At 36.7% G+C, this 20,021-nt stretch overlaps 1 protein-coding gene and 1 pseudogene across 6 annotated transcripts; one reads left to right on the top strand and one right to left on the bottom strand.

Moving 5' to 3' along the window:
* The first annotated feature begins 432 nt into the window (after nucleotides 1–432).
* LOC125188573 (WD repeat-containing protein LWD1) lies at nucleotides 433–3,695 on the top strand. 5 transcript variants are annotated; one of them, XR_007170751.2, is made up of 3 exons: nucleotides 433–1,683; nucleotides 2,375–2,504; nucleotides 3,162–3,695. XR_007170751.2 is itself a non-coding variant. In XM_089058941.1 (2 exons), exons 1-2 carry the CDS (start codon nucleotides 637–639, stop codon nucleotides 2,381–2,383), a joined length of 1,056 nt encoding a protein of 351 aa, XP_088915067.1. In that variant the 5' UTR covers nucleotides 433–636; the 3' UTR covers nucleotides 2,384–3,695. The 5 variants fall into 5 exon arrangements, 3 of the variants coding, with proteins under 3 accessions (XP_088915067.1, XP_088915068.1, XP_047941464.1); XR_007170749.2 differs by having other exon boundaries at nucleotides 2,611–3,695; XM_089058941.1 differs by having other exon boundaries at nucleotides 2,375–3,695.
* Nucleotides 3,696–4,413: 718 nt separating this feature from the next.
* Nucleotides 4,414–11,506, bottom strand: LOC125186087 (putative late blight resistance protein homolog R1A-3; annotated as a pseudogene). Its single transcript, XR_016130536.1, has 3 exons — nucleotides 10,382–11,506; nucleotides 4,849–7,043; nucleotides 4,414–4,664 (listed from the first exon to the last, which is right to left on the bottom strand). The product of XR_016130536.1 is annotated as a putative late blight resistance protein homolog R1A-3 (transcript).
* Nucleotides 11,507–20,021: the final 8,515 nt, after the last annotated feature.

Genomic DNA, 20,021 nt, shown 5'->3' with positions numbered 1-20,021 from the left:
ATTTCTCTTTTTAGTAAAAGTCAACACATTTTTCTACACCTACTTTACTCTCTCTTACTTTTTTCTATCTCTATCTCTCTACCTTTTTTATTTTCCACTTTATTCTCTCTTTACTTAACTCACCTAACACAATTTTTCTTAGTCTCCGTGCCGAAAAGTTTTGCCTCCTTTACTATGGAACGGAGGAAGTACTAGTTTTACAGTAATAAAATGTGAGTGTGAATGAGTTAGTGAAATATATGATCAACTACTAAAAATAGTAAAAATAAAAAGTAACAGTTTTTTTGGGACGAACGGACATGAAAATAAGTGACGAATTTTGAGAGACGGAAGGATTACTCATTTCCATCTCATATTAGTTTAATTTAACCATAGGATAGGGTCGGGATATTTCGAAATAAGGAAAATAAGGGTGTTACTGTAAAATGGCTTGACCTAAAAATGGGTACATGAAAATCGAATTGGGTTTTTCTGCCGGGATTATTTATCTGTGGACTGGAATGGAGTAGTACGTCAAGGTACAACCCCCGCGTGCGGCATTTCTTCTCCAGTGGGATTCGTTTCTGAAACATCCATCCACAGTCAGAGAGAGTGAAGAGCTAGAAATAGATAGAGATATCCAAATCCGCGCCGAAAATGGGTGCGAGCAGCGATCCGAACCAAGACGGATCGGACGAGCAGCAGCGCCGCTCCGAAATCTACACCTACGAAGCCCCCTGGCACATCTACGCCATGAACTGGAGCGTCCGCAAGGACAAGAAGTACCGCCTCGCCATCGCCAGCCTCCTCGAGCAGTACCCTAACCGCGTCGAAATCGTCCAGCTCGACGACTCCACCGGCGAGATCCGCTCCGACTCCGCCCTCTCCTTCGACCACCCCTACCCCCCTACCAAGCTCATCTTCGTCCCCGACAAGGACTGCCACCGCCCCGATCTCCTCGCCTCCTCCTCCGATTTCCTCCGCCTCTGGCAGATCTCCGACTCCGACTCCTCCGCCGCCCGCCGCGTCGAGCTCAAGAGCCTCCTCAACAACAACCGCAACAGCGAATTCTCCGGCCCGCTCACCTCCTTCGACTGGAACGAGGCCGAGCCGCGCCGGATCGGGACCTCCAGCATCGACACCACCTGCACGATCTGGGACATCGAGAAGGAGGTCGTCGATACGCAGCTGATCGCGCACGATAAGGAGGTCTACGACATCGCCTGGGGCGGCGTTGGCGTTTTCGCCTCCGTCTCCGCCGACGGCTCGGTTAGGGTTTTCGATCTCCGCGACAAGGAGCACTCGACTATAATCTACGAGAGCTCCGAGCCGGACACGCCGCTGGTGCGGCTCGGCTGGAACAAGCAGGATCCGAGATACATGGCGACGATCATAATGGACAGTAGCAAGGTCGTGGTGCTGGATATTCGCTTCCCGACGCTGCCGGTGGTGGAGCTGCAGCGGCATCAGGCCGGTGTGAATGCGATTGCGTGGGCGCCGCACAGCTCCTGCCACATTTGCACGGCGGGGGATGATTCGCAGGCGTTGATTTGGGACCTCTCGTCGATGGGGCAGCCGGTGGAGGGCGGATTGGACCCGATTCTGGCGTACACTGCCGGGGCGGAGATTGAGCAGCTGCAGTGGTCGTCCTCGCAGCCGGATTGGGTGGCGATTGCGTTTTCGAACAAGCTACAGATTCTGAGGGTATGAGTAGAGTAGATGATGATTCTGTTTGTGAATTAGTGGTGCTTTACTGACCATTGTTGGTAGCTTGACCTAGTGTTTTGAACAAGGTTTATTTTATACAAACATTGTTCAGTTTTGTTTAGTCTTTCAACTCCTTGATTGTTTAATTTGACAAAAGAGAAGCTGCTTAATTCTATTGTTTTTGGTCTTTGTTACTCATGATGATTTACTTCCTTTGCTTGTTTTTTTGCCTACTTTACTAGAAAGATTGTATTTTCGCCTCAATTCAAAGAACACTTGATGATTTACTTGTCCTGAACGGATTTGTTATGATGATGATGGTTTTTCTACTGGATTAACTCCTAATTTACCCATCGTTATTATATTTTTACACGCTTGATCAACTCCCACCATATATAAATACATAGTGTTATTGCATAATATGACTATAAAGCTCTCAGCTTTACACAGTTAAGCTCTCAGCAACTCCAACTATTTGGTATTTTGCTTGATAAAACCTTTTGAATTTCTTGTTAGCTATAAATGACGAAAAATTAGGAGACAATCAGAGCTGTGAGTTAAGGAACTTCCTCACAGAATCTCAAAAGCTGACGTTAAGTTAGAACCTACTGGCTTGTGGTAACAACATCAGTTCTTCCACCAGTCAAGCCCCTGTTGTGGGCCTAAGATGACAGACGGTTTATGTCAGGAGTCATGACGTTTTGCTCAACGACTCAAAGTGCTTGGCGTTTAAGAGTCCAGCAGGTTGAAGAAAGTGTGTTGTAGATTAAGCAGTGCAACAGTGGTCTGCGGTTAAACGATGGTGGATTAACAGGGTTGTAAGTCACTTGCTGCCTCTACTGTTTATTTTATTAAAATTAGTTTAGTTTCCAAATGAACTTTGCCTTGCGGGAGTAAGCATATTAATTCATTTGTGTGCTGCAGCTACAGCGCCGACTTACGTGCTGCTCTCTGCTCTCTACTTTAACTTTGTATGCAAGTCCACACTGTGTTATTACTTATGTGTGTATTTTAGCTAGTTGTGACTTGTGAACGTAATTAGTCATTTTGACCTTAATCGTAAGGACTCTTATCTGAATAAACAATATACCTGAGACAGATATGATGACTTGAAAATTCTCTCTGCATCTGATGTCTTTTATGCTTATGCCTCTTCCCTGTCTTATAATGGCTGATGACCCCGGAATGTTGGTTTGAAATCCTACATGATACTCTTAACATAGATGGGCAGGTTATGCTCTACTAGTACCAAAAGGCCCAAAACTATATAAAGACAACCATTCTTGTTAACAAATTTTACGTATTTCCTATCTATCTTTCTGTGTTATGTTCTTAGGTTATGTTAAGATGCTCTAGCCTCTTGTCTGCCCCCAACCCAGAGAGAGAGGGAGAGCACTATGTTTAAATCAATTGGAGGGCTGTGTTTGATTTGATTCTTTAGATCATTCTGATGAATACCAGTTTGTCTAATACAGTTATAATTCTGTGATATGCAATGATTTTCCAATTTACATATGGTTGGGAGATCAATTTGATGGCCAAAGGATCGTGTATCCGAGCAACCGGGTTAGTTTTTACCTTGAATAATGGCCATGGTATGTGTCTATTATAAGGAGGAGAATCTTTATTTCAATTTCTTCATTTTATCTTTACCAGTTCTCTTACCATTGAATCTGCAAATTTAAATCTGTAACTACATTTGGGTCCATTTTTAGTTTTTACTTGTTAGTTCCTGACATGCAGCCTTGGCAATAGCTTCATACTTCATGTCTGAAGATTCATCTATAAGCTTTGGTAAAAGATGATGTTTGGTTTGGTGGAAGCTTGTTACATGAAATTGAGAAAATTATGATTGATTTCTTTGTGTTTGACTTATATGTTGATGTTCCAGTTGTAAGGACTACTCACAAGATTTACCCATTTAGCGGAGAAAAAATTCCCTAGTCTAGATATACCCGTTAGACACTTATACAATGACGGGCTGGGGACTTTTTTGTTTCCATTCCTTATCAATGTTGCATGACTTGAACCGACCTACTATGAGTTTGGTATCTATACTTGGATTTCAAACACGAACAAAATTATAATTATATCATTAGAAATGTGTTTGGATTCGGATCTTGATTTATTACCCTGACAAGTGATTAAGTGAACCTATGAGACAAGCAGAGTGATAATGGGGTGAATACTAGAAATATGTGAATTAGAGTTTGTATTATTTACTTGAAATAGTCAATAACAACAAAAAAAGCTAACCATATGACAAAAATAACTTTGGGAAATAAAGTTTTACAAAATACAAAGCAGCTTAAAGCATGCATTTTACTAGCATATACCTAACATGCTAACGCGTATTGGGTAGGAGAACAATGTCAATAACGGGATGGTGAGGGTGAGGACATTGCACAAGGTGTGTCACAAAATTGTGGTGTTTCGAAACCCTAGTTGGGTATATAGAGAATTTTAGAGAATAAAGAAGAAATAGACAACTAAAATTGTATTTCTTGAATGATATACAAATACAATTGCCCTATTTATAAGATCTAGACTCTATGCGGTTCGACTGCCGAAATGGAACTTATAGTTTTGCTCGACTCAATACAGGACAACTAATGAAATAACATATAATAATGCTAATAAAAGGATTAGACTTGGCGGCGTGGTTGAGAGGTAACCATCAGGACTGGTGGAATGGGTGGCTCTACGGTCGTGATGGGTCGAATGGAGTACTCGTATCACAAGATATCATAAAAGCACACAAAATCAAGTTACAATTGTTCGAACAACTGTTGTTAATATTTATACAAGCCAAAACAAACTCAATTTCTCAATGAGGACCGTTGAATACAAGAACTTTCATACTATATGAACTAAACACAACCTAGTACCCCTGATGCAAACAACTGAAATCAAGCAAACTTCTTATACTTTGAACAAGCACTTCAATTCTCATTCTTCCAGAGCAGCTGCAACATTAACTAGAACAAGAGAAAATTTTAGTGGATAGTATAGTCAAATTAAATGGAAAAAAAACAAAAAAAACTATGCTGACATGGACTAAATGAGAAAGATGCTCACGAATAGTGTGAAAATAAGGTATTTAACATAACTTTAAAAAGATTAAAATATATACAAACAAAAAAAAAAAAACAAATTGCTAACCTTTTGGACCAATCCAAGAAAGTTGGGTTGTCAACTGGTATGGCACTACTTTTAGCCTCATCTGCTCTGCCCAATTCACAGTGAAAGGGCTGCAATCTATTATCTCCACTTTATTATTCAAATTTAAGAAAATAGGGAGCTCTTTCAGTTTGTAGCAATGTCTAATGCTAAGACACTCAAATTTCGTGAAACTAGGTACTTTGATCTTCCAATGCACCAAATCTGTATCTTCAATTAAAAGAAATTTGAGGTTCTTGAAATAAAGTCCATTAATCTCCCATACTGGACCTCGAAATGCATAACTTTTCAATTTGAGCACTTCAATTGGCAATTTACCAATGATACTCATGTATTCCCAAGGATATCCAAAACCACTCAAGGTTAAGTTTGTGAGGCTTGATGGGAACATTGGTGGAGGAGGAGAAATCCCATTGGATCTGAATTGAGGATTTACAATGACACATTTAAGTGTTTCTAGTCCGGAAAGGTGAGAAGTATTATTCATGAGATCAAAGACATAATCACCTTCATCATCAGGGGCTAGTTCAATTCGAATTCCTAACCTTTTCAAATTTGGGATCATTTCAAGAACCTCTCGTGTGCAGCTTCGAGCACTCACATCCCAAAGTGTTGTGAGCTTTGGCAAACCATCACCAGAATGAGGGTTAGGCATATGCCCACTCATGATCTCAAGATGCCTCAATTCCTTCATATCCCAAATTTCCATCGGCAAAAGCGAAGATGTGTTGGTGCTCATGTACCGGTTCACAATCAAGTATTGAAGCTTCCACAGTCTGGATATTGATGTAGGCAGGCTACCGTAATAGGTCAGGGAAAGGTATCTCAGTTGAAGTAGCGAAACCACTTCAACTGGGAACTGGTATTGGCGGATTGCTAGGGCATCCAAAACCCTAAGCAACCTCAAGCCAAAACTTACAGGGACCGGATATTGATGAGGTGGACTCACACACAAAAAAGAACGCGCACTTGCAACGGACGCCATTGAGACGTGCACATCCTTGAAGCCCAACAAAGCACTATTGCGAATGCATAACCTGCGTTGACTCTCCATGTTTTTCACGAAACAATCGCCATAACTATTGATGGCGTGAAAAAACCCATTCTTCGCGGCTTCACTGTTGCATAGATGCCAAAACACAGAATGGAGGCGACAACTCTTTATGAGGGAACCGAGGGCATTCGATTGGATCATAATCAAGCTCTCACTCTCTAGTTCGATTAAACATTCGAAAACAATATGTTCAAGAAAATCCTCAGCAATCAACTTATCATTGACCTTGAATACGCTGATGTCACAAGATTTACGAAAAACTCCCATGTAGAGAAAGCACGCTTTTAGATGTTGTGGCAATCTCTTGTAGCTCGGAAGTAATGCCTCGGATATTTCATCATGTGCAATCGCAAACACAGAAGTTTCTTTCCCTGAGGCTACAAGGTTCCAAAACTTTGTGTCCTTATCCACTTTGAGTAATTGATTGGCTACTTTGAGGATTAGGAGTGGAAGTCCATCACAATCCTCTGCAATTTTTCGCCCGGCTTTCTCTAACTCAGGCGGGCACACTCCCTCAAGAAACACATTTTGACGAAGAAGACACCAACTCTCTTCTTTATCTAGTAACCGAATTTTATAAGCATTATCATCTTCTCCCCATTGAGTTACTTCTCTCAACCTAGTAGTCACCAAAGCTTTTCCTTTGATGTTAGGGAATAATGTTTGCAAATGATGCAAGGGCTCTTTGCTCCATAAATCATCTATCACAATCAAGATTCTCTTACTAGATAATTCTTCACATAACTTTGTGACTAACTCATCATCTTCTTTCATTTGTATTTTATCTTCACTAGGATATATTTGTGCTAAAATATCTATTAAGATATCTTTTGCTTCATAATTTGGTCCTAGAGCGATCCAAACACTATGATCAAAATTGGAAAATATTTCCTCATCTTGGATAATTTTTTTTGGCATAAGTAGTTTTGCCAATGCCTGCCATCCCCCAAAGTGATATGATTTCCATTTTAGAAAAAAACCTTCTTGGATGAATTCCCTTCTTGATTAGTGCCACGTCAGCAGAAAGATTCATCCATCGTGAAATCAATGTTACGACAAGACTTCTTCTTTGGTTATCCATATTCCAATTGTAGGACTCCATTTCAGTTTTGATTTTATGCATCTAGCAACACAATGAATGCAAGCAAAAACAATTACTATTACAATTATAAAAATGGAGTATCTATAAATTAAGTTCAATCTTTGACATGACTTGCAATTTGGACCTCAATGAAAAAAGTGTTGGAAAGGGAACACGTGAATCTCAAGTATATTGGGAAGAAAACATACGAGTCCCACGTATATTGGGAAGAGAATAACATTTATAATGTCGAGTATCAATGAGTATAGTTCCTAGGTATATTTATATCTACAGTCCTATAATTACCTATGTAAAATGTATGTCAAAAACAATTAAAATCAATCAAAATGTAGTCTCAAGAGTTCTTCAATTTTAATTTTTCGCATTTTACTTTTCGATATGGTATCAGAGCAGGTTCGATCCCTAGGATCAATCTGTCTCTATAGATTAAAAAATATATATATATCTTTCTACTGTATTACATTCCCACCTATCGTTTCACATTGACACATTCAAACCGAGGGCAAGAGAGTAGGAGAGAATGAAAGGATTGAAAAAATAAAGTTAAGAGCCCCAATCAAACTCTCATCAAAGAGAGAGGGCTTAGCTTCGGGTCTTCGAACAGCTGCGCCGGCTGGCCTAGATGCGGCGGTGGAAATATATGGCTGAAGAGAGACGGCAGTGAAATGGATGAATTAGGTGGAATCTGGCTCAGGGGGAGAGGACTACTACTGCCGGATAGTTCCACCCACAGCCGAAGAAGGAGAAAGCGTGGTTTAGGAGCTCGTGATGGAGTCTCGCCGTTGCCGAGAAGAAGCAAGAGAAAAAGGAGTCTCTTCGACAAAGCAAGAAGAAGACGGAGGAAAAGGAGTCTCAGCGGCAGAGGACATGGTCAGTTCACCGATTGTCGATTTTGAGATGCTTCTTTCCGGTAGTGTCGTCAGTGGTGAGCTGGAAAGAAATGGGCTCGTTGTATTTGAGCTGAAATGGGGTTAGAATGCAGATTTTGATGGGGATCAAATGGCTGTTCATGTACCCTTATCTTTGGAGGCTCAAGCGGAGGCCCGTTTACATATGTTTTCTCATATGAATCTTTTGTCTCCAGCTATTGGAGATCTCATTTCCGTACCAACCCAAGATATGCTTATTGGACTCTATGTATTAACGAGCGGGAATCGTCGAGGTATTTGTGTAAATAGGTATAATCCATGGAATCACAAAAACTGTCAAAATGGCCTTCCAAATTGAATGTTTTTAGACTGCTAGTTAAATTCAGTTCAAAAAAGAAATGGACTCCTCGACATGAGTAAAAACTGTTGGTCAGAAAAAAAAGAATGAAGATGGCTCCCAGATACGAGCTAAAACTGTATAAGATGGCTCCTTGACACGAGTTAAATCTGTCAACCAAAATTTGAAGAGCTCTATGATAAGAGTTAAAACTGTCAACATAAAATTGAAAAAGCTCCTTGAAATGAGTCTAAACTTTCAATGACAAAAAAAAGGCTCCTTGATACGAGCAAAAACTATCAATGATAAATTGAAGAAACTCTATGATACGAGTATAAACTATCAATGAAAAGTGAAGAACTCCTGAATACGAGTATAAACTATTTATCAAAGTGAAGATCGTGCAAGTTAAGTGTCGAAAAACTCGATACTTAACTTGAGGGGGAGTATTGGAAAGAGAACATGTGAGTCTCAAGTATGTTGGGAGGAAAACATGTGAGTCCCAAGTTGTTAAGAAGAGAATAACATTTATAATGTAGAGTTTCAATGAGTATAGTTCCTTGGTATATTTATATCTAGAGTCCTATAAATACATATGTAGAATGTATGTCAAAAACAATTAAAATCAATTAAAATATATTCTTCAAGAGTTCTTCAAATCCTTGTCCCAAGAATATTCTCTACGTAATAAATTATTGGAGTATCTATACATTATTCTCGTTTTTATTCTACTATTTATCCACTTCAAATATTTATTATGATTTTTGCAAAACGAGTGAAAAAAATAAACGATTCAACTTTCTAGGGATAGAGGGAGTATATTTTTTTTTTACAATTTAGATTTATCTAAATTTTGCATGTTATTGGATTTGAGAATTAGTCATTCATGTAATTATGTTGAAATCTAAAATTGATTGGGGCTTCTGAAGTTTAATAAGTATTTGATGTCATTAATTTAAACATTGGGTGTTTGATGTTAACTGATCTAGGATTTGAGACGACATAGTTCAGATTTAAGGACAACGAAAGTGGTTATTTTTGGACATTCAACGATGGATTTGATGACACAAAATGGCAACTCTAACTATGGGATTCAAAAGACCTCGATCAATTTCGAGTCCAATATCACAAATTTTAAATTTTGGCTTTTATATTCCTAAAAACGGAATAAGTCTAAATTGCTATGGCCTCAATTAAAGATTAGGGATTAAATTGCAAATAACTCTAATAAACATGTACACAATCATATACTCCAGGAAATTCTAGGATATAAGAAGCGCATTGAAAACGCTAGCTATGAATTGTTTAGAAAAGGCAGCACATATATAACGTAAAGCATGCTATAAAATCTTTGTAATGTAAAAGGGATTAATTATAAATTATGACTTTGAATTTTTCAGTCAAGTTACAAAAATGACCCGCTTTTCAACTATTTTACCCAGTTAAATAATTAATCATTTTTACAATCATGCAAAATTGAGCTAATACTTTTTGTGAGAGTATTTTTATTTTTAATTTTAGTTAATTGATGGTTAAACAATCAATACGTGATAAAATAATCATTCAAGGGTGATTTAATGAGGTCGAGATATCTATTACTAGCCTAATCATGTGAGCCAAATATTCGATTAAGTTGGATTATTATCACTTATACCAAACACCTCCTAGAAAAATACTTACTATATTAGGGGCTTCTTGGTATGATGGAATGGAATAGTGGAACGGAATGTGATTCCTACTTCCATTCTATTCATTTGCTTGATGTGATGGAATGAATGAGTGAATGAATGAACATGGAAAGGAAATCCAAGGAAATTGACATTTCATTCCAACCTCCATTCCATTCCACCTTCATTGCATTCCATCATACCAAGCATGCCGTTAGTATTATCACTCATTCAGCTGTGTGATTGATAAGGTCGAGTTATCTGGCATAATGATGCAAACCAAATATTGAATTAAGTCTATATGATCATTTTGTAAGTCTATATATATATATGATTAAAAGGATTACATTTTGTGAATCGAAAAAATAATGATTCATTTTTAAAATCACGCAAATATGTAAAATTAGGGGCAAATAAAACCAGTAACGCAATTGTGGTGTGATAAATTAATCATTCAAATGGGTACGAGTAAAAAGCTTTTTGTACCTCTGAAACTTCATCCTCCACTTTGAAAATTGGATGTTCCTCATGTGCAGCTATGTAACTCCACTGCTCCACTGTTGTCATTTGTTTTTTCACCAGAAATAGCAAAGTCTTGGCAAGAGCCAAACGGCGACCCCCACAATTCTCACCAATCTTCTTTATAGCTTCCACAACTTGAGGATGTATTAATCGGAAAATATCACCAAAAACCGCCTGTCTTAAATACCACCACCCCCAATCCTTAAAGTCCCCAACTCTAGTCACTACATTAGTACCTAGATAAGGTTGTAATGAGCCAATCATTTCCCTTTTGTTGGTGGTGAGCAACACCAAGCTCCCATTGCTCTGATCTGGGAATGAGCTTTTCAAGTAGTCAAACACCTCCACACTGCACACATCATCCAGCACAATCAAATACCTACGCCCCTCCAAAGCCTTGTACAAGTAGTTGCGTATTCTCTCATCTTCTTCTTCTTCTCCTTCGGAAAAATCATTGTCCAGTTGATAAAGGATGAGTCTTACAATTTCCCAGTGCTGAAAATGGGTCCCTATAGTCACCCACGCTTTGCAGTCGAAGCGTTGGTCTTCGTCTTCGAACACGGTGTTGACTATAATTGATCTCCCGGTGCCGGACTCTGCGACGAGGGAGAAGAAGCACATGTCATCCGGCCTTACTCTTTTAAGCATTTGATCCCTGAGTTTGGCAAACTCTGTGTTGTGGCCGACCATCTCCACCACGCCAACGTCTAGATCTGGTGAAACAATGCCGTCATCTTCTTCTTCATCTTCTGGAACTACTGGCATGCTTTGTTCGGCAATGAAATTCTTCGCACTCGCGCTGAACAAATCATACCCTTGTTTGATCACTGTCTCCAAGTCTACGTAGCTCTCGAGTTGTGAGAGCTCGAGAGCATCTTGGAATCGATGTGCAGCGTCTCTTATTGGCTCCACGAAAGCGTCCAGCCTCGGTGTGTTGTTATCTCTTAGAAGAAGCTCTTGTAGTAAACCAGTATACTTGCATAATAGAGATAAGATTTGTTGAGTAGAGGGGGAGAGGGAAAGGCTAGAAGAATTGGTGAGGAGATCCTCTGCTGTGTGCTTGAGACAAATCACAGCCACATAAGCCATAGTTTCAATGATGCTTAAATTTGGAGAAAATATCGCAAAAATGTAGTAGTAGAAGTAAGCTATAAACTAAAACTAGAATGTCTCGGATTTCAAGCAACCTAACTTTTTTAATTAATCTGCCACTATCTATGATGTTTGCTTTGATAATTTGCAATTACTTTGTAATGTGTTAACTATACTAACAAATAAAGAATTACTTCCTCCGTCCGCGAATAGGAGTCTTATTTCTTTTCAGCACGGGTTTAAGAAATGTTAAGAAAAGTGGATGTAAGAAAGTTAGTGGAATAAAAGTCTCATTTGTATATACTCCTTCCGCCCAATAAAAATATGTACACTTTCCATTTTCATTCGTCCCACAAGAATATGTGCGGTCCACATCCATTGCCCATTGTTTTAACTATCATTCTCCTCTTTCTCTTACTTTACCAATTTTGTTTTAATTCTCGTGCCATATCCATTGCCCATATTTTTATGGGCTGGAGGGAGTATTAGTTTTAAATGATACTCCCTCCGTCTCCGATTAAGAGTCACATTTTGACCGGGCATGAGTTTTAAGAAATGTAAATAAAAGTTTGTTGAAAAAGTTAGTGGAATGTGAGACCCATTTTTTTATATTGGTTTTATAATAAAATGTGAGTAAATTGAGTTAGTGGAATGTGAAACCTACTTACTATTTATGGTAAAAATGAAGTGTGACTCTTAATCGGGGACGGAGGGAGTATGTGAGTGGAATAAGATACTCCCTCCGTCTCCGATTAAGAGTCACACTTCTCCATTTCGGTCCGTCCTCAATTAAGAGTCACACTTCCTAATTACTATATTTGGACATCCAAAATACCTTTATTTTTGGCAAAAGTTACACAAAATGTCATTACCTAACTCCATTTATTACACAAAATGTCATTACCTAACAAATTTATTATACACAAAAAGTCAAAGAGGTCTCACATTTCACTACCTAACTCCATTTATTACACATTCAAACATTTCCTTAAAATATGTGTCCGATTAAAGTATATGACTCTTAATCAGGGACGGAGGGTGTAATAGAATGCGGGGGTCTTTTTGTCATTTATAATAATTTTAAACTGAACTTTTATTCGTGAACGGACTAAAATGGAGAAATAACACTGGTATTTGCATATAGGAGTAATTGATAAGGGAACGTACCAAGATTATGAATAGTCAACCGGAGCAGATATATGATGCAGACATCTTGGCAGTGAACGTAACAAATGTCTTGGATTTGAATTAGTCAGCCACATGATGTTTATTTCTCTCAAAGTGGACGTATTAAACTTTTATTGACTTTGGTGTCCGGTAAGATTACCTAACATTTAATTAAACATCTTTTAAGACCTCCAATTATTTACACCAAACTTAAATTTATATTTGAGTATATGCCACACTAAAAAGTAGTTTTACTTCAGTCATTTATACCAAATTCAAAATTTGTACTACTACCATTTCTTAGTTTTTGCCTAATAAAACTATTGCAGTAACACCAAATATGGTATTGCTAAGACCATATCCAACCATACTCCCAAATCTGATGCCAATCAGAGTGACTACACAGTACACACCATACCAGAGAGTAGATTCGGCTCCGCTACCGGCGTAATGTGATTGCATATCACAAAAAGAGGACTTATTTTGGTGTGCCTAAGTCGGGCCGATAAAAAAACGCGGCCTCACAGCTGAATGAATTTAGCTACCAAACGGATGCTAAGCCCTTATAATTTAGTTATCTTGGGCTTATCATGTCTACCAAACATAAATTTTAATAATTCTGATAGTGAACATATCGAATGTATCGATAGTTGATCGCATCTACTTAAAAGCAAAGTAAAAACATACTTAAGAACAATTAGACAACTAAAAGCAAATAAAAGAGACGGATATAGATCAAGGATGAGGGAGGTAGAATCCTACGGGATCGATAACAACTATCTTATGCTCAACTAATTTCCAAACTATGTCCAGAGCCTTTGTCCTAGCGGCAAGGAGCTTAGACATCAATGTATGAGGTGCCGAGTTCTAGGGGTGTCGAAACGGGTACCCACGGATACCCAAACCCGATTTTGCGGGTACCCGTACCCGAAAACTTCAATATTATACTACCCAATCCCGACCCGTATAGTTAAACGGATAACCCCATACCCGCATCGGGTATCCCAAACCCGTAGTTGCAGGTACCCAAACCCGCAAGCATAATTTGAATTGTGTATTATATTATTTAATGGCATTATGCTTTTAGTTTTCGAATGCTAGTCATCTAATACAATAATTTTATGTACATGTTTGAAATTCTAGAATGAATTTTGGGATTGTTGCTAGTTGCTACACTACGGTTTTAGATTTGTAATTTTTTTACTTTGTTATATTTGCATGATTTCCAACTACTATGCACAATTATTTTGATTTCTATCTCTTAAATATAATATGACTACATATGAAATATAATGCAAATCCAAATTTCAAATAAGCAAATATGATAGAAACTTCAAGCGTGTCTAAAATTAAATCACCATTCAAAAGTTTAATATAAAACAAAAAAATACTTCACTTTCATCTAAAGCCTAAATATAAATAACTTCAACTAAAAATCTAAATATTTTAAATCTCTAATCTAAAGACACTAAACTAATAAAAGTTTCACTCTCACCAATCTTGCAATCCTTCATTTGGCAGCGGATAAATTGGAAATAAAGTGTATCGTTAGAGAGTATATATTGATTTGAAACTAATTAACTAAAATAAAATATTTGAAAACCCAACCCTAAAAATAACGGGTATTATCGGGTTTAACGGGTATACCCGCTCCCGCGCGGGTAGCAGGTATACCCATACCCGCAAAAATTTAAAACAAACTACCCGATCCCGCCCCGTTTCCCATTGTCGTCGGGTACCGGGTACCCGCTACCCGGCGGATAGCGGGTCGGGTTGAGGGTTTCCCGATACCCACTATCCATTTCGACACCCCTGCCGAGTTCGAGCCCTCTTGACATTAATTGTAATTTCCTTCTTTCTAAGGAGTTTATTACAAAAAAAAAAAAAAAAAAAAAAAAAAACTAATTTCCCAACTATGCCAACAAAGGGTCTCAAGGCTTATTAAGCTATCACTAAAATAAAACTATATCTTCTATCGAAGCAAATAATTTGTAGATTGCTAGAACTAAGACAACAACTCCTGATACTTAGCTTCATTCAAAGCTCAAATCTCTCGATTATATTGGCAAAGACGTCAGATTAATAAATGTATAAGCACAGAAGAAATCAAAAAGGAAATCGATTAAACATAAGAACCATTGTATCTCCCCGTAGAACTCTACGGAGAATTTAGCTACTCATGTTCATCATAAAAGTCAAAGAAATATTTGAAGAAATATTCAAAAATATTGTTTGAACAAAGCAAAACTAAAGGTAGAAATTCCTACAATTGGATTGGGCGGATTGGAGGCCTCGTCTTCAATTTTGCGATGAATACTCGTCCTCTGCTCATTCTTCTCTTCTTCCTAGGCAGAAAACTGTGATTTTTTAGGTTGGAGGCGTAAAAGTTGTGTTGGGAGGCAATTCCTAGGCATATATATACCTAGGGTTGACTTTGGGCGCGAAATAAGTTGTCCGACGAAGCTGGCGGGTCGCCAAGTTCGATGTGTGTCGAAGCTGGCGAGTGGCCAGCTGCCTACGGCGTTTTTCCTCTACGATATTGGCGGGTTGCCAGGTTCGTTTGCACGTGAACCTGACTGGTCGTTAGTTATGTCACTACTCCGGTGCAGTCTCTGTAAAACGACCATAACTTCTTCTACCGAACTCCAATTGAGATGTTAAGATATCCACGCGAAACTCTTTAGAAGACGAAGAGAATGGTATGCAATATGGACTGATTCCAGAAAAACTGTCTCGAACCAAAGCTGCTGCACATCCACATATTTTGTACATTTTTCTATACATTCTTCACAAAATGGTCAAAATACCAACACAATAAAAGAGTAGCTATAACCATACCTCAAAGTAAAGCAATATATAATCAAAACCAACTAAAAATATTCTCTCAAACCATGTAAAAACCAAGTAAATCAGTATCCATCTTAATCTTTCATGTGATTAATTCACTGGCAGAGAATCGATTTGGCAAAAATAATGCACCATGATCATCTACTTGAAATATAAATCAATTCTAAATAATTTAATTTCACAAACATATATACAACCTGGTCAAACAGCATTGATTGGGCTAAATTCCAACAACAACTACCAAATCAGATGAATAGGTCTACGAAGGAGATTAAAAATATTGTATACTCCTAGTCACTTGTAAAATGAACGAATTTCCTGAAGGCATTAGCAATCTTGAAACTTTTTTTTCTATAAATTAATTTTTTATTTGTATAAAGTTGGAAATTGGACTCAAAATTAGATTAATCATATATTTTATGTAGTGATATTCCTCCCCATAGAATCATAATAAAGTTCTCAAAATAGCCAAGAGATCAAATCTAATAGGAGTAATAAACACTGCTTTCGATAATAATTCATCATCGAATTTGTATGGTATATAAATATCTCGAACATGTATAATGAAACGTTGTTTAACCCTCACGTTTCTCAGTGCTGACCTATTATTTCCATATATTTTGAACACAAAACAACTTGAATCACTTTGCTTGTCTAATAGGTTAAGGTTCACTAATCCGCTTAACAAATCAAGATCCGAATCCAAACACATAGATATAATGATATATGATGGATCATGGAGTAATTTTATTCGAGTTTGAAACCTAAGTATAGATATCGAATAGTTTGGTTTTAAGTTGCGCGGGTAGATGAGGAATGCAAACAAAAAAATCTCCAACCACCAGTGTATAATGTCACTACAATTTAAAGGGTAAAATCTTGTGAGTTAATTTCCTTACAACTGGAAAATGAAAATACAAATTAAACACAAGAAATTTGTCGTAAAATTTTCAATCAGATGGTATAACAATCTTCCACCAAACCAAACCCACACCATCTCAACAAAATAATTGGGGTATGTGATATTCATGAAAGTCCCCAACAATAATCCCCATGTTATGAATATATATAACTATACAAGTTTGCGTTTTTTTCCTTTTTTGTGATGGAGAGTTTGTATTGGTTATGGGGTTTATATAGTGAGGATGGTTTGTTGCCGTTTAAATTTTTGAACGTAAAACAAAATATCATTTCAAAAGCACATAATGCAGTAATACCTACTAGAAATAAATTGCTTTATATCGATCTGTTTATTACTACAAGCGTGAAAAAATCGAACGAAACCTACCTAGTAATACTAATATTACTTCATTCAATCTGGTGATTACTTCATTCAGCTGAACTATTACTTCATGCTGATCTGTTTATTACAACAAGCGTGAAAAAATCGAATGAAACCTACTGGGGGGGAGTTTAACAATTGAGATTTGTGCAGAAAAGGTGATACAGTTTGTTTGATTACTCAATCCATTTGCTTAACAATTCAGGGGAGTTTTGATTTTTTGAAGCTAAAGCTCTTCCGTGGACACTGCAAAAATGAAATATGCGTAAAAACATTTGAAGTCCTACTGAATGGAATGAAGTAAAAACCTAGTTCAATGAAGTAATTATGTTTTTGAATGAAGTAATAAATCTATTGGAATAAATTATACTATTGTTTACACTGAATAAAGTAAACACCTAGCTCAATTTATTACTTGCTGGAATGAAGTAAAAATCAACTGAAATGAAGTAAAAACCAACTGGAATGAAGTAAAAACCTAGTTCAATGAATTCGAATGAAACATGTGTTAAATCATTTGAAAACTTACTGCATGCAATGAACTAAAAACCTATTTGAATGAAGTAATATGGAATGAAGTAAAAATCTGTTCATTTTCAATATATTACGTACTGGAACGAAGTAATAAACTTACTTGAATGAAGTAAAAATCAACTGAAATGAAGTAAAAACCTAGTTCAATGAATTCGAATGAAACATGTGTTAAATCATTTGAAAACCTACTGCATGCAATGAACTAAAAACATGTTTGAATGAAGTAACGACTCATTTAAATGAAGTAATATGGAACGACGTAAAAATCTGTTCATTTTCAATATATTACGTACTGGAATGAAGTAATGAACTTACTTGAATGAAGTAGAAATCAACCGGGATGAAGTAAAAACATTTTCATTTTAAATTTATTAGATAATAAACTGAAGTAATAAACTTACTGTAATGAAATAAAAAAACTACAAAAATGAAGTAATACCTACTGGAAATAAATTACTTCATATTGATTTGTTTATTACTACAAGCGTGAAAAAATCAAATGAAACCTACTGGTGAAATAATTTACCAATGTTCTTCTTCTTCTTCTTCTTCTTCTTCTTCTTCTTCTTCTTCTTCTTCTTCTTCTTCTTCTTCTTCTACATACAACCCAGTACTGCTAATATTACTTCATTCAATCTGGTGATTACTTCATTCAGATAAACTATTACTTCATACTAATCTATTTATTACTACAAACGTAAAGAAATAAAAAAATGTACAAATTGTTAATCTCTTGTTAAATATAATTCATTCTTAAACAAGGTTCAACCGTAGATTTTTCATCGGATGTGTTAAAAAAACTTTAGCAAAATTAAAAACACATCAGGTATCCAAAAAAAATGAATCAAAAAAACCGTGAACCTTCAAATGAGTTGTCGTCTTCTTCTACCTCTAAATCTGAATTCGTATGAAGAAGAGTGCCAATTGGTGTTTGCAGATCATCCATAAGCAGAATTCTTCTATGAGATTCTGAAGGTAAGCTTGAGAAGTAATCGGAATTCTGATCTCACAAAGTAATCGGAATTCTTCACGTCCGGCTTTGTTGTGTAGATATCTCCAGCTTTATATTCAAAGATGAATCATGATTTGATGCAGATTGCAATTGTTGAATTGATGAAATTGCAAAATAATAGATGAAATGGATGAATTGATACAAATAGTGAATTGATGAAGACGATGGAGACGATGGAGATTTAAGGAGATTACAGGAAGAAGATTGATGAAGATCGATGGGCAATCTATCTAATATAGGGCTTCAACTGGGATGGACAATCAGGTAAGTATGACACTGATATAAAACATACAAACTACTGTTAGTGGAAAATCAAAACAAAACATATTCATTCAACAAGCATATAAGTTCATTCGGTTGTATTACAACTTCATTATAACCAGAAATTAGTTCATTACGTGACGCATTGATCGCATACAAACTACTGTTAGTGGAAAATGAAACCAAAACAAAACATATTCATTCAACAAGCATATAAGTTCATTCGATTGTATTACAACTTCATTATAACTAGAAATTAGTTCATCATGTGTCATATTGATCGCATACAAACTACTGTTAGTGGAAAATGAAAACAAAACAAAACATATTCATTCAACAAGCATATATAAGTTCATTTATATAAGTTCATTCAGCTGTATCACTACTTCATTATAATCACATATTAGTTCATTATGATTCGTATTGATCGCATACAAACTACTGTCGCATACAAACAACTGTTAGTAGAAAATCAAAACAAAATAAAACATATTCATTCAACAAGAATATTAGTTCATTCGGTTGTATTACTACTTCATTATAATCAAAGATTAGTTCATTATGAGTCGTATTTATTGTATACAATACAGAGCATGTCTGAATATCATATTACGATAAAAATACTTCATTATGAATCTGTTTACAAACCTTCAACCGCGTTACTTTCTCCTTCTAGCTCTGAATCTGAATTTGAATCTATATCGAATAGAGTGCCTCCTTGATATTGTAGATCATCCATAATTGATCCAATACTAGCTTCTTCATTATTGGTCGATGAAGATCCATCTTCAACCACAGAATTCGTCGGTGTCGTTCCTACACCATCGAGCTTTGAAGGAATTGCGAAAACTGAGGCAGATCGATCAAGAATTTGATGCAACAATTGCAAAACACACGATTGTTCGACGATGCAGCAATTGCAAAACAATCGTGAATTGAGGAAGCAAAACACGATGGAGGTAGAACGTGAATTGAAGGAATTGCAGATTGAGGCAGATCGCGATTGAGGCAAATTGAAGAAAATTGAGTAAAAATTGATGAAGATTGCGTGAAGATTGAGTGAAGATTGTATGAAGATCGAAGAGTTGAGAAGAAAAGAGATTTGCGTATTGTTGAAGCTTAATAAATTGATTTCCAAAAAACCCCTCAGCATGTTTTTATTGAATAAAAAATTAAATTAATTGTAAATTAATCCTAATCACAAGATTAAAAAAATGGAGGGTCCTAATTTGGTCTCTAGTTCGGCCCTTAAGAATGGTTCGACATTGATCACAACTCTGTGTTTCGATCCGGATCTTGATTTGTCAAGCGGAATAGTGAACCTTAACCTATTAGACAAGCAAAGTGATTCAAGTTGTTTTGTGTACAAAATATATGGAAATAATAGGTCAGCACTGAGAAACGTGAAG

Source organism: Salvia hispanica, chromosome 5 (assembly GCF_029641045.1).
Source record: "Salvia hispanica isolate PSC_SH4W2 chromosome 5, Shi_PSC_v1, whole genome shotgun sequence".
Taxonomy (NCBI): Eukaryota; Viridiplantae; Streptophyta; class Magnoliopsida; order Lamiales; family Lamiaceae; genus Salvia; species Salvia hispanica.
The sequence above is the reverse complement of the archived record's forward strand: the minus strand, read 5'-3'. Positions and strand labels throughout refer to the sequence as shown.

What these genes read in the sequence shown, in the direction of transcription:
- LOC125188573 (XM_089058941.1), top strand. Translation starts at nt 637, where the DNA reads ATGGGTGCGAGCAGCGATCCGAACCAAGACGGATCGGACGAGCAGCAG.